At 42.3% G+C, this 14783-nt stretch overlaps 1 protein-coding gene across 1 annotated transcript in view; it reads right to left on the reverse strand.

Moving 5' to 3' along the window:
* The window catches only part of hspg2 (heparan sulfate proteoglycan 2), a 141960-nt gene that overhangs the window by 15150 nt on the left and 112027 nt on the right, over positions 1–14783 (reverse strand). The window contains exons 60-74 of the mRNA XM_066671195.1: positions 13532–13792; positions 13070–13232; positions 12549–12646; positions 11610–11876; positions 11003–11115; positions 9298–9445; positions 7979–8095; positions 7557–7574; positions 6115–6199; positions 5606–5750; positions 5384–5486; positions 2932–3041; positions 2679–2787; positions 912–1010; positions 608–829 (exon numbers count right to left, since the gene is read on the reverse strand). Coding sequence (XP_066527292.1) covers positions 608–829; positions 912–1010; positions 2679–2787; positions 2932–3041; positions 5384–5486; positions 5606–5750; positions 6115–6199; positions 7557–7574; positions 7979–8095; positions 9298–9445; positions 11003–11115; positions 11610–11876; positions 12549–12646; positions 13070–13232; positions 13532–13792 — 2058 coding nt within the window. The remainder of the gene's footprint in view (positions 1–607; positions 830–911; positions 1011–2678; positions 2788–2931; positions 3042–5383; positions 5487–5605; positions 5751–6114; positions 6200–7556; positions 7575–7978; positions 8096–9297; positions 9446–11002; positions 11116–11609; positions 11877–12548; positions 12647–13069; positions 13233–13531; positions 13793–14783) is intronic.

The raw sequence follows: 14783 nt of genomic DNA on the forward strand, positions 1-14783 counted from the left end.
CAGTCACCCGGAGGAAACCCACGCAGACACAGGGAGAACACACCACACTCCTCATAGACAGTCACCCGGAGGAAACCCACGCAGACACAGGGAGAACACACCACACTCCTCACAGACAGTCACCCAGAGGAAACCCACGCAGACACAGGGAGAACACACCACACTCCTCACAGACAGTCACCCGGAGGAAACCCACGCAGACACAGAGAGAACACACCACACTCCTCACAGACAGTCACCCAGAGGAAACCCACGCAGACACAGGGAGAACACACCACACTCCTCACAGACAGTCACCCAGAGGAAACCCACGCAGACACAGGGAGAACACACCACACTCCTCACAGACAGTCACCCGGAGGAAATAATTCAATAATTCAAATGCTTTAGTAACCTGTCCTATGTTACATAAGATAAGATCCCATTCTGATGCTAAGCTACTATTGCTTCCACTGATTTCAATTCAACCCCTTAAACTGACTAATAAACTTAAGACATGTTTCCTAAACAGAGGTTAGACTTAGTCATGGTGTATTAAATGTGTATAATTAATAATTTATTAATAGAAATTATTAATAAACAGTCAACAGTAAAACTTGTCTCCCACCTGTGCCAAGCTCGTAGCGGAACTCCACATGGCCATCCACCATGGAGAGAGTGACAAAGTCCTCCACTTTCATTTTCTTCCCTCCACTAAACAACATCAAGCCATCGCTGCCCATGGGTTTAAACTCCATGTCAATACGCAGGTCGTTGTGGATGTTGGTAAGAGGTGGATATGAGATGAATGAATCCACACCGTAAAACAATGGCGTCGTCACCAGTGTGCCTGAGAATGCAAGGCTAGTGAGATCTGTGCTAATTGTTATTCCACATAGTATTGGCATAAATATAAATGTACCTCCCCTTACCGTCCATGCACTTGTTTCCTCGTTTGCCAAGGTGGCAGCGACAGTCATAGCCCGAACCACTGGGTCGGTTAATGCAAGTGGCATCTGGCCCACAAGCATCTGTGGATGAGGAAATCAATAAAATACAGTAAGAGAAGGAAGCACCAGCACCTCTGCTGCAGTAATAGTCCTGCTGGGACAGGATTATTTTTATATGGGGAGATGTGTTAAAACAATACCATGACTAGGGTACCTTAGTAGTTTTAATGCCATTCAAATGCACCATGCTATTCATGTTTGTGGACAGCGTCAGTAAAGATTTCATCACCTTTCAACTATTATTACCATTATTTCTGGAGAAATAAGCCCAAGTTATTTTAATCTTATTCAAACTGACATTTACTATTGAGTAGATTAACCTGTAAGGCAAGGCAAGGTAAGGCAAGTTTATTCATAGAGCACATTTTATACAGAAGCAATTCAAAGTGCTTTACAGAAAAAAAAAATAGAATATAATCATAAAAGTCCAATAAAACAATTACACAAAAAGAGTAAAATCATTAAATGATGACCTCATAGACTCTTACTTTAGGGACATTTTCTCCAGCTGCAGAGCCTTCAATTCATTCTCAGTTTGTTCGGAAATGGCTCGCTCCCAATATGCTTCCTTCATACGTAACCTGAGGTGTGTTCCAAATGGCCCTCTACTCTCTTCCCTACACACTATATAGTCAACAGGGCACTGTAGTGTAGACACTGTATATGTTAGGAACACAATAATAATTTTTAATAATTATGGTTCCCGCCAAATCTCTAAGCGATGCAATGGTCACAATGATGGCTAAGGAGACTTGTTCAATGGGAAAATAATACCTAATTCTGAGTGATTATAAAGGCCTTCTTTAATGAAGTTACTTTGCCTCTACAATGACTGAACAATCGACTGTGGTCATAAACAAATAAAATGTTATTTATTCACTCTTACAAATATATTGAAGAGAGAAGGACCAGCTTTCCATGAATCATACAAAATTCAGCAAAATTCTCACTCTCACCAAAATTTGATTCAGTCTTCAGATGACATATTATTTTAGGTGCAGCAGATCCAGAATAAAGAGTACTGTGAAGCTAATTGTAGCCATACTGATCAGATAGCTAGCTGCTATGTTTATCCATACAGAGGTGTGCCCAGAATTAATCAGTGACATTGATTATATAGTGTGTAGGGAAGAGAGCAGAGGGCCATTTGGAACACACCTCAGGTTATGTATGAAGGAAGCATGTTGGGAGCGAGCCTTTGCCGAATAAACTGAGAATGAATTGAAGGCTCTGCAGCTGGAGAAAATGTCCAAAAAAAGTAAGTGTCTATGAGGTCAATCTCGAAATTGCCCAAAATGTATGGACTGTATGGAACACCTAACCCTGAGTTGACTGTGATACTCAGAGAGCTTTTGGCAGAACTTTGTTACCATTGTGGTAAAATCAGACAGAAAAAAAAATCCTCCCTTTCCCTTTTGGTGGTGGGTGGCTTCATCGCCTTAATGAACAAACTGCCCATGTAATCATCCTACATACCTTCAGTGGGTTTGTTTATGTGACAGCAGTAAGTAAATAGAGTAGCCATGCCCATCTCTGTCATTTATACTGAGATAATGTAGGCCATTTCCTCATACATACAATATTTACACATTGTGGCAAAATTATATTAAACTGATTTAATCCAAACAAGGCTTAAGTCATTGTCTTTTTTATTTTTTGGTTGGAAACTAGGTTGCTTTAAACACTCACCTGGATGGCAGTGAAGAGAGGACAGGTGTTGGCAGTTGCTCCCAGTGAATCCTACTGGACAGGTGCACTTATACAGACTGGTAGTAGAGTTCTGACAAACTCCACCATTCTGTACCAAAACAGGACTAGTGTTATTCCAATATTCAGGGACTGAAGTGTGTGCTATAGTTAAAGCCTCAACCAGAATGGTTTGAAAATGCAATAGTGTAATGTAGGCATGAAGGCTACAAATAAACACAGAAGACACTCGAACCTGACATGGACGATCCTTGCAGGTGGGGCAGTTTGTGACTCCAGTAGAGCTTTTGTCAAGATCCTTAAAAATGACTTCTTCCCCTTGGATGATCAACTGCTTAATACAACCTGGAAGACATGACAGGCAATAAATAGCTTCTTAAACGCTTAATGTATAGGTGTATACTGTAATTAATCTTAAAATGCCTAAAAAGAAGAAATTAAATAGACATCTACTAAAAATAATATGTAAGTTTACACAGTAGGACAATCAATGAAAAAGTTCTACTATAACAATGAAAACTACTGCTCCCTAAAGAACTCTTTCGGTGGATGGTGCTTGAGATGAATATCTTACAATTATCCAGTATTAACGAAAAGCCACTTAGGTAACTGGCCTTAAAATATCAGACGTAAAAAACATAAACTAAGATTAATTATTTGGTTAATTCATTCATTGTCTTATCCAGTTCAGGGTCACGGTGGGTCCCGGAATCACTGGGCGCAAAGTGGGAACACACGCTGGACTGGGCATCACACCTTCACAGGACGACACACACACACACATACCTACAGACACTTTTGAGTTGCCAATCCACGTACTAACGTATGTATTTGGACCGTGGGAGCAAACCAGAGCAACCGGCGGGAACCCATGTGGACACAGGGAGAACACTTATTTGGTAAATATTATGTAAAAATATTATGTAGTTTATGCATGCTCTTACACTCCTTCTTCATTATCTGTAGCTGAAGGAAACACTATGGATTCTTTAGGGATGTGTGGGTACAGAGAACCCCTTTTGAGTCTTTACATTATGGAAATATTTTACGCAACTGTATGTGTTCTAAAGAGAGTGTTTATATTCTGTGGAGGTTTCTAAGACTTAAAAAAAAAAGATCTCATCAGTGTGGGCCCAAATTCAGCCCAAACACAATCAGTGCCAAATAAACCATTACAAAACTGTTGCTAGCATCATGAAAACATGGGAGAAAACCACAATACTGTTCTCTAAACTGAAGCCATTCCAGGTGTGATTTGAATGACGTTATTGTAGGAAAACTAAGTGTTTTGGTTCCATTTCATAAATGTAGTGTATTCTACCTGCCAAATGCTCATTAATTATAACACATTTTCAGAAGATTTAATCTGTTCTTTACAGCAGCAAAACACATTTATTTTTGATGAAACAAAAACGTATTTATAGTTTTCTAAAAGCCTTTGTTTGCAAAATGTGTCGGCTCAGTTGTCAAAATAGACTGTGTGAGACAGATTCAGAGGAAGAAGATGATGATACAGAGGAGTGTGGGAGGTCTTTAGAATGATCTCATGCCTCAATCCAAGGTTCAGACAATAACAGAAACAACTGTAGTTTATCTCAATATGGAAACTCGGTTGTGCAGATCAACAAAAAAGAGCCTTTGTGGTTTTTGTATATGAAAAGTAAAAAGGTCAGAGAGAAGAACAGAGTACTAACGGGTCAAGGACCTCTGGAGCAGTGTTTCTCATCGGGTCAGTGATATGTTTCCTGATAAGTTCTGAAGAACAGACAATCATTTGATATCGATTGTTTAATCAAAGTCAGAAGAACAGTTTTAACTGATGCAGTGAAGTAAATGAAAGACCAATTAAAGAAAATATGATGCATTCAGAAATTACTTGATCCATCCATCCATCCATTATCTGTAACCGCTTATCCAATTTAGGGTCGCGGGGGGTCCAGAGCCTACCTGGAATCATCGGGCGCAAGGCGGGAATACACCCTGGAGGGGGCGCCAGTCCTTCACAGGGCAACACAGACACACACACATTCACTCACACACACACCTACGGACACTTTCGAGTCGCCAATCCACCTGCAACGTGTGTTTTTGGACTGTGGGAGGAAACCGGAGCACCCGGAGGAAACCCACGCGGACACGGGGAGAACACACCAACTCCTCACAGACAGTCACCCGGAGCGGGAAACGAACCCACAACCTCCAGGTTCCTGGAGCTGTGTGACTGCGACACTACCTGCTGCGCCACCGTGCCGCCCCTACTTGATCCAAAATAATAATAAAAAAAAAAATATTTAGATTTGAACGCGAGTTTATGTGTCGCCTCTGAAGGAATGGCGCCCCCTCCAGGGTGTGTTCCCGCCTTGCGCCCAGTGATTCCAGGTAGGCTCTGGACACACTGCGATCCTGAACTGGAGAAGCGCTTACAGACAATGAATGAATAAATATATTTTTAGTTAAAGGGCCACATAATGTGTTATTTTATATTTTTATTGTATTATTCTATTTTATTGTTATTATTTCATGTATCAAGCTTTAAAGGGTTAAAATGTTGAAGACCCATAGGATTTAGTGTTCATCTCTGAGATAAGTCACCCCTGATTATTTGGCAACATCCACACAGCAGAGTGAAAGTGAAGCAGACCTAGAGATGTTTTTATTAAAAACTAAGCAGGAGATGTATCCCTTACCCACAAAGCCGGTCTTGATCGCTGCGGTTTTGACGATCGCGCTGTAGTTTGGGTAGCCGCCTATAAACAGCTCCTCGTTCAGATCCAGACCTTGGAATTTCCCCTGTACAGAGGCAGCAGATGTTCAGTATTTGAGTTATGCCACAAGACAGAGCCATTCCAAAGAGCCAATCCATCTTACAGTGCTGAAAAAGAAAGGCATGACCAATCGAAACAGAATACCTGGGAAGTGCCGTTGATGGGAGCGTCCTGGTCCACGATGAGAGATCCCTGTGTGCCGTTGCGGAACAGCTGCACCGTGTGGAACTCTCCCAGCTTTATCACAGTGGGGTAGCGGATAGTTGCCATGCCTGAGCCCACATCAAACCTTAAAGGTAAACACATCCAAGACACACAGGGAATGAGCTCAGGGCAGGTCTGGGATATTGTATGTGACACACACAATAAAGAAAGGAGGAGATCACTCTCAAATTTAATGGTTCAGATTTCCCCTGATTTTCCCCTGTACTTCAAACTCAGGGGCTGATAAAATGGACAATGGTTGTAGAAACAAGGAGGTGGTTTTAATGTTTTGGCTGATTGTGTATACCAACTACTGTTCAACCTGTACACTCTTTGCCTATTCGTTAGTTCATATCAAGCCAGCACTGTGGAAACTGTTAACATTTGATCAAACTATTCATGGTTAAACTTAAGGTCTAATCTGCTGGAAATGTGTGTTTGGAACCCACCTCAGCTCCGGACGACCACCCACCAGGCCAAAGGAAATGAAGTCGGCCCCCGTTGTCTTCTTCTGTCCGTTATATAAGATCATCCCTGGGGGTGCAATACAAGTGTTACCGGAGTAAATGAGAACTGAGCTTTTCTTGAAGCTGGGAGGTAGAGCAGCATGCCGTAGCAGGGGTGAGAGGAGGGGGAGTGGAAGCTGAGCCATAATCACACAGCATCTCACACTACCGGCCACATGCCAGGACACATGCCACATCTCAGCCATCATAGCAGGATCAGAGCCAGTGGGAGAACCAGTCCATGCCTTCTGGTCCTACTGGCTGCACCAGTCACTCATTCCCATCCTGACATGCCTATGCTCTATGATCATATAGTACATTCAACTCCTCTATTTAATAATAATAATGATAAGAATGAAATATGCTATAAGCAGCTGTTGCAGATAAGCTTACTTCAATTATTGACTATTTGTAATATACATTAGCAGTGGAAGCTTCTGTTCTGAACCATATTGTCGAAGTCCAATCAAAAACTCCAAAAACAGGAAAGTTTGGAGCATTCCTATTGGCCCGTTCCTCACGCAGTGTGAAGGACCGCTGCTGTGTTCCAATGTTGTATGTAGTAAAGAAATAATAGACAAAAATGGAGATACATGTTTTTGATTGGACAGCGACGATATGTAACTGTTTCTCTAAAAGAACACAGTTTGGCTAAGAATCATTGTTCTTGTTCTATCTAGACCCACTGCCCAGCGACGCAGAATTCCTGTTTTTTTTTTTTTTTAAATAATGATCAAATACTGAGTCAGATAAACAATTATCAAAGTAGGTCATTCATTAATTCTCAGTTGCTGTTATCATAACCTTAAATGAAGAGCTCAGCACACTTTAATTACTCCTAAATCCTTTATAGAGCAACATGAACTATGCCTTTCATGTAAAATAAATGTCCTGTAGTCTGATTGTGTGTGCCTGCCCCTGCGACAGGACTTTCTGTCACACCTTCAGGATAGTTTTGATAGTATAATTCGACGTATAGTAAAGTGTAACCTAATATCTACTTAGTAAGTAATTTACAAGTCTAATTACAGTTTGAAAGCAAATGGTGCTATGCCATGGATTACTTTCCTGAGTACAGTGGGGTATCAAAACAAGCTCCCAAGCTTTTGATGCTTCGTTTTAACAGATGACATGCAGCACTTAATATCAGAAGCATGGATGCACTTTGATACTCTCATCACGCCTGCATGTGAAAGAGTGCAGCTCTTACAAGCCATCTTTCAAACATGTGCTGGCAATCTCTTCTCTAGCACACTCGCTTGACCACGTTTTACACACACTACTGGGAGCGAGAGGCAGTCAGAGGCATCACGAGGGGCAATCAGAAAGCCCTGCTGCACTGTAACAGGCTCATACAGTAAGTGTGCTCTTGCACACAGACTCACCGGCATACAAAATGAGACCTTCATACCAAAGGTACAAGTCGGGGCAGAACAAAAGAAAGGTTCAGTTTACAAACAGAAGAATGCTTTTGGCAAAAGTCATTCATAACAACAATAATCCTAACAATAAGGCATAGGGCCCAAGATTCAGAACTAAACATAAATTTGGTTTTGAAGTTAGTTCATTTACAAGTCACAATAGTAACAAAAGCTCACAACCAAAACTAAGACAAACGGCAGCGTGTTGACTGTGTTCCACACCGTTTCCCAAAAGAAGCTATATATCTGGGTACATCAAAACATATGTCAGTGTATTTAATGACGGTTTAAACAGATTGACTTCACAACCCCATCAACTGCAAGAGACTGCAGCCGAGGTCCTGAGAAGGTCTGACTCTACATAATCAGCAAAGACACATCCTTACCATCTACGTTGTCTGGTCTGAAGGTGACGTTGATGCTGAACGCTTTGTAGGAGTTTTTGATGGTGGGCAGTGTGAGGTAGGACAGGGGCTTTTGACTGAAATAAGGCATCACTCGCTCTGCAAAACATACAAGATGTTATCAACCATATTTCAACCTTCAAAAACACCAACGTGGCAGCTACAGTTTATATTTATTTACAGACCAATGGACGCAGCCATTTCAGGCACATTCTGTACATCGGTGCATCTTAGGCATTTACATTTATGTGAGGGTTATGGGGGAAACTTAGTTTGAGCAAGTCACATCAGCCAGTTTTTAATCAAATTTTTCAAACTTAAAGGGCTACACTTACGCTAAAATCACTAAGCAAGTTTGCCATAAAACACCCCCCCCCCCACCATCATAACATTTGTCAGCTCACATCTAGACCATTAATCATTGGTTTGACCACAGGAACCTTGAAGGATGAGGGCGCACTCATGCATTCACCAAACAAGACCATGTGAATCCAAACACTACTTCTTTTCGAACCGCTACTAACGCAACACAGCTGGACAGCACAGTACACTTTAAGGAGAACACTAGCTGTCCAGATCTGTCATGTCAGGCAACAGAAGCCTGCAGTGTCTAGCAGTGTACTTGTATGATAGGGGAGAGGAGGGGCCACCCTTCCTAACAGAAGTTGGTGAAGGTAACTTCTCACAGACTTTCTTGAACTTCCAGCCTCAGCTATCTAATGCAACACTCGAGATCAAATTGGAGAGCTTCAGGTGAGAAGGCCAACACTTTCTCAAGAACAAGCAGCTTTCTCGATTCCTTCGATTCCCATTCTGAACCAGATATTACAACATACTAAACAGAGCAGTGACACTGACAGGGCAGTTGTGATCCCGCGGAGTTGAGAGTGGTCCCATCAACCACAAAGAATCCAGAAAAATCTGGATCTGTGATTAGAAATCAACCTTTGATGAAGCACAAGGGACAAAGACAACAATCTGGATTTTAAATTAGATACAGAAGCAGTCTAACTGTACACTTAGGTGTGACTACAAGTGTAGAGTTTATAAACATATGGTTCATCCTTACAAGCGTCTTGCAGCATTACATCAATACATTTACACACAAAGCTATGGTACTACTTTTTAAGTGAGCTACAATAATAGAGGAGCATTACACTAAAGCATAACCTCTCCAAAGAAGTATGTACAGTAATTACATATGAGCTGGGTACAGAAGACAGATCACTCAGTCGAAATTACAGACTACTTCAGGTTTGGCGCATTCCTCTCCTGCAACAGAAGTTTGGAAACAGACTCACCGTGCACTATGAGTTTGGTGAAGGCCTGCACTTTGCCTTGTTTGTTTGATGCTGTACACACATAGGTGCCAGAATCCTCATGAGAAATGTCAGGTATGGTCAACACATGGGAGTCCTGCACACACTTTGGCGCCAGCTCTCCTTCAAACTAAAAAAAAAAAAAAATGGAGAAACAACAGGTTTGAGTATCAATGATACAAGCATTTCCAATAAAGCCATAGTAAGAAGTAATATGAACAATTTATTAATAATGGATACTATTATATTAAACTATTAGAATATTGATAGTATCATTATAAAAGCAGAGCATTAATAGTTATTACATTGGCAAATGTTTCTCCTTACCTCATCCTTAATAACTGTAGTTAAGGTTATAGTACAGTGGAACCTCGAGTTACGAAGTGTTCCGAATACGTACAGATCGAGTTACGAGTAGAGGTACGAGCAAAATTTCTGATCCAGTTACGAATGTTTTCCCGAGTTACGAAGAGCTGATCTTCGGGATCCGACCGATAGTTGGCGTGGTGTTCGCTCACAGATTCCTCGCATCGTTCGTTATAACGTTTAACAAGTGTTTTTATTCATCCATCCATCCATAATCTGTAACCGCTTATCCAGTTCAGGGTCGCGGTGGGTCCAGAGCCTACCTGGAATCATCGGGCGCAAGGCGGGAATACACCCTGGAGGGGACGCCAGTCCTTCACAGGGCAACACACACACACACATTCACTCACACACTCACACCTACGGACACAAGTGTTTTTATTAGTTTTTGCAAACTTTATTGTGCACCGAGGCTTTTGTTTTGTTTAAAGTGTATAAAAAGTCCTGTTACCTACGTTATCTTCGTTCCACGCCAATATCCCTCCCTCCCTCTCTCCTCAGGCGCTCTCCATTAGCTACGCTCATCTGTCGCCAAGGTAAGATTACTGCACCGTATTTTATACATGTTTCTTATTCTGTTTTGTACACATTCTTTCATCTATTTATTTTAAGTTTTGTGTGAGTCTTTCATTGTTTCATAATTTAGGACATTTTGAGGATAGGGAACCGATTAACCCAATTTCCATTATTTTAAATGGGGAAAATTCGTTCCAGTTCCCAGTAAACATTTACCCATTGATTCAACGTTGAAATAACGTAATGACTGCCGTCTAATCAACGTTCTCTTAAGGTTGAAAATGAAAGTTGAAAAGACGTCCAAACACAGACATTGAAAAGACGACTATTAGACGTATTTTGGACGTCCGTTGACGTTATTAATTGGTCCCGAAATAAATTACTTGTATAAAACGCGTTTTGGACGTCCACTGACGTTATCGATTGGTCACCACTTAACTAACTTATTAAGATGGTTTTTGGATGTCCGTTGACGTTTAAATTATGTCCTTGACGGACAGACTACTTTTAGACTTATTTTAAACGTCCAGGGACGTTCCTTGTTTACTGGGTTACGAGCAGTTCCAGTTAAGAACTCGGTTCTGGAACAAATTAAATTCGTAACTAGAGGTCCCACTGTAATTTTAAGATGCATTACATATTTCAGCATTATGTTCCATATATTATAGCACTATAACAGGCTGAATGAGTGAAATTGTGTTCATTCGTTTCCAGGCCCATTTATAATATCAACATTTTAAAAAAGAATATACGATCAGGTTTTACACATTCCAAATGATTGTGGTTTTGAGTTTGCAATGTTTACCTTTGACCATGTGATATTTGGGACTGGGTATCCTGATGCAATGCAGGGGAAATGCGCAGTGGAGCCGACAGTCATTTCTTTCGTCTCTGGCAAGGTGGCGATCTGAGGTAAAGCTTTAAAACCCCAAATTGGCATAGAATGAGGATCAAGAGTCCGACTTCTCTAATAAACATGCTTAATTTATGCATTCTCTATTCATACTGGTACATCACAAGTATTAAAAAATAGAGCTAGTTTAGAGTTTAGAGAGAGTTTTTGTTTCTGTGCCTTCTGGACTAATATATGTAAATGATCTCTAATCTAACTGGCTGCCCTCTTCCAGGCCTCATTCAAATCACTATGGAACCTAAGCTAAAATACTCCTTCCTAATGTCAATCACTATGGGTGGGGCTAAACGTTCGGCCCGAGGAACTGGACGTCTGTAAATATAATGGATTTTATGACATCACATTTTTTCCTCAGATTATTAAATAGATTTTGGATTGAACGTTATGTTTTGAAACTCTTGCTTATTTCAAAATAGTTGGTAAATAACATTTTCCAATACTTCAGAATATAAAGGACTGAATAGCCTGAGTTAACTGATGTGGGACGCAGAGCACATACACTGGATGTTGAGCACCACATTGGACTGTACGGATCCCACGTTGTTGGTGGCGGTGCAGCGGTACTGTCCGGCGTCTGCCTCGGTCACTCGCTCGATCCTCAGCATGCCTCCGGTCACCTGCACGTGAACGGGCAGCGGACCCCCACCCTTGCTCCAGTGCACGGTGGGCTTGGGCTCGCCGATAGCCATGCACTCAAACTCCACAGAGTTGCCGACCATCACCGTCTGCACTGACGTCCGCACGTTGATCATCACTTTGGGCAGAGCTGCAGCACACGAACATGCACAGGTCAGCTATAATGTTTTATACGACTGACACTGTCATAAAGAAGACTTACACAAACCTAGAGGTGCCATGAGGCAACACAAGGTCAAGTTTCTTACGTGGAGGAGGGGGACAGGGCCCAGAGTCTCATTCACATCAGTGGGAAACTTTAGCCATAGTTCCCATTTTACTATTATTAGAACAATCATTGTGTGATTTCTAGTGAGTAGTGTCTATTCTGAGCCTAAACACACATTTCAGATCAAATATCAGCTTGGAACTTGATTTATTTGGGGTCTGCTGCCGCGGGGGAAAGTGGACGCATTAGGATGTGTGGCATCACTTTATCGGACAGTCCCCAATGATTTATATATGCATTCACGTCCCTTTCCCTTTACACACACATTTCTGGTAGAGAGCAGATGGTAATATGTGAATGAATGAATATTCAAGAAGCAGAAATCAACCAGTTAATAGACAGAAGTGTACAAATTAAGCAATGAAAACCAGTTACTACTGACAGAAACCTATAAGAGTGACCCTAGGAAGAGCCGAGGTATAAGACAATGGCCCGTAACACATCCAGTACCTGACTATTCACTGCAGCAAGAACTCTCAAAATAGTTTAAAATAGGGCAACCAAAAGTAACCAAGACACGTGTGGTAGGCAGACCTTGAAGGGTGAGCTTGGCACTGTCCTGGGCCTGTCCGTACACACTGGTGGCTCTGCAGATGTAGATGCCCTCATTGCTCTTCTCAAGGTTCTCAATCCTGCCACAAAATCCAAAGAGGTTAGCAGCAGAACATTAGCAGCTTGACACACTTGCGTTGCCGTGATTTGCTGGTAGGATTTGATGGCACTCAGCCACAGGACTATTAGTAAGGTCAGGTACTTTTGTTGGATGATTAACTTTATCTGGATCAAATTTATTTCAAATTTGCTTGAGTTTGGATTAAGCTCCATCACTTTTATTTTTACTGAGAACGATGACCTTCATTTCTAAATAGAAGAAGTCACCCATTCAAAGACGTGTCCACAAACATCTGAATGTATTGTAGGTTTAAGCACAAACAGCAGGGGGCAATCACTGTCCAGCAAATGAGTACGGCACCTAAAGCACTATTTACTGTTCCTGGAGGGTACGTGTTGTTTTAAGTGGGTCCAGACTGGACGTGATCTCTGCTACTGCTCACCTTAGAACTCCATCCTTGACATGGTGATTGGGCGGCAAAGCTCCTCCCTCTTTAAGCCACTCCAGTTTGATCTCGGGACCTCCAGTGGCTGAGCAAGTGAATTCCACTGCACTGCCCAGAGCCTTCACGTCCACCTGGGGAGAGACCCGCACCGACAGGGGTGCTGTCCACAACACAGGATTAAACTCCAGGCCAAGCTTTAACCATATCAACAAACACACACCCCCAGAGCAAAGATTTGATGCACAATGTTTAGTTAATTAATTAATCATTATTAGTAAATAAACATTAATATGTTATTGAAATTTGCATTTAAATGTTTTTATAAACAGCAACTTAAATATTAAGTGTTTAGATTACTCATTTAAAACATATACACACATGCACACACTGACAAAATTAACATATAACAGTTATAATAACAATTAACTCCCGAATTCTTGGCACATGACGTTTACTCACATCGTACAGATACTTTCGCAATCGCTTCACTGCTGCCAACTTTGTTGCTGGCCACACACTTGTAGGTGCCAGCGTCACTGGGGGAAGCCAGATTGATCTGGAGGTCTCCTCCCTGTTGCTCCGCCAAGCTGGGCAGACTACCGTCCACTTTGCTCCACTCATAAGTCAGGGGTGGGGTGCCATGGGCCAGGCACTGCAGCCGGATGACCTCTCCCACTCTCACAGCCACGTCATCGGGCAGCATGGTGGTGTAGGGTGGAGCTGAATCACAAACACACACAGAGTTACTGCAGGGGGGTAAAAATCAGCTGAACGTAACCCCTTATAGTGCTTAAAGACAGATGAGGGGTTTATTTTTTTTGTAGTCTTTGAATGAACCAGTGTATGCTTCACAAAACAGGTAACTCATCCATGTTTAAAAAAAAGGTACAGTATGGCCACTAGGTGTCAGTAAAATGTAACCGTAAGAAGAATAAATGTAGGCAATGAATAATTGCATTTTTAAACTACAAGCGCCTTTATTACTCACTGTCATTAATACATAGTTTACAAATTAATGTACAGTGACGCAGCAGGCAGTATCTCTGTCCCAGCTCCAGGGGTTGTGGGTTCGAGTCCCACTCCGGGTGACTGTCTGTGAAGAGTGTGGTGTGTTCTCCCTGTGTCTGCGTGGGTTTCCTCCGGGTGACTGTCTGCGAGGAGTGTGGTGTGTTCTCCCCGTGTCTGCGTGGGTTTCCTCCTGGTGACTGTCTGTGAGGAGTGTGATGTGTTCTCTCCGTGTCTGCGTGGGTTTCCTCCGGGTGACTGTCTGTGAGGAGTGTGGTGTGTTCTCCCTGTGTCTGCATGGGTTTCCTCCAGGTGACTGTCTGTGAGGAGTGTGGTGTGTTCTCCCTGTGTCTGCGTGGGTTTCTTCCGGGTGACTGTCTGTGAGGAGTGTGGTGTGTTCTCCCTGTGTCTGAGTGGGTTTCCTCCGGGTGACTGTCTGTGAGGAGTGTGGTGTGTTCTCCCTGTGTCTGCGTGGGTTTCCTCCGGGTGCTCCGGTTTCCTCCCACAGTCCAAAAACACATGTTGGTAGGTGGAATGGCGACTCAAAAGTGTCCATAGGTGTGAGTGTGTGAGTGAATGTGTGAGCGTGTGTTGCTCTGTGAAGGACTGGTGCCTCCTACAGGGTGTATTCCTGCCTTGCGACCAGAGATTCCGTATAGGCTCTGGACCCACTGCAACCCTGAACTGGATATGCGCTTACAGACAA

Source organism: Hoplias malabaricus, chromosome 5 (genome assembly GCF_029633855.1).
Source record: "Hoplias malabaricus isolate fHopMal1 chromosome 5, fHopMal1.hap1, whole genome shotgun sequence".
Taxonomy (NCBI): domain Eukaryota; kingdom Metazoa; phylum Chordata; class Actinopteri; order Characiformes; family Erythrinidae; genus Hoplias; species Hoplias malabaricus.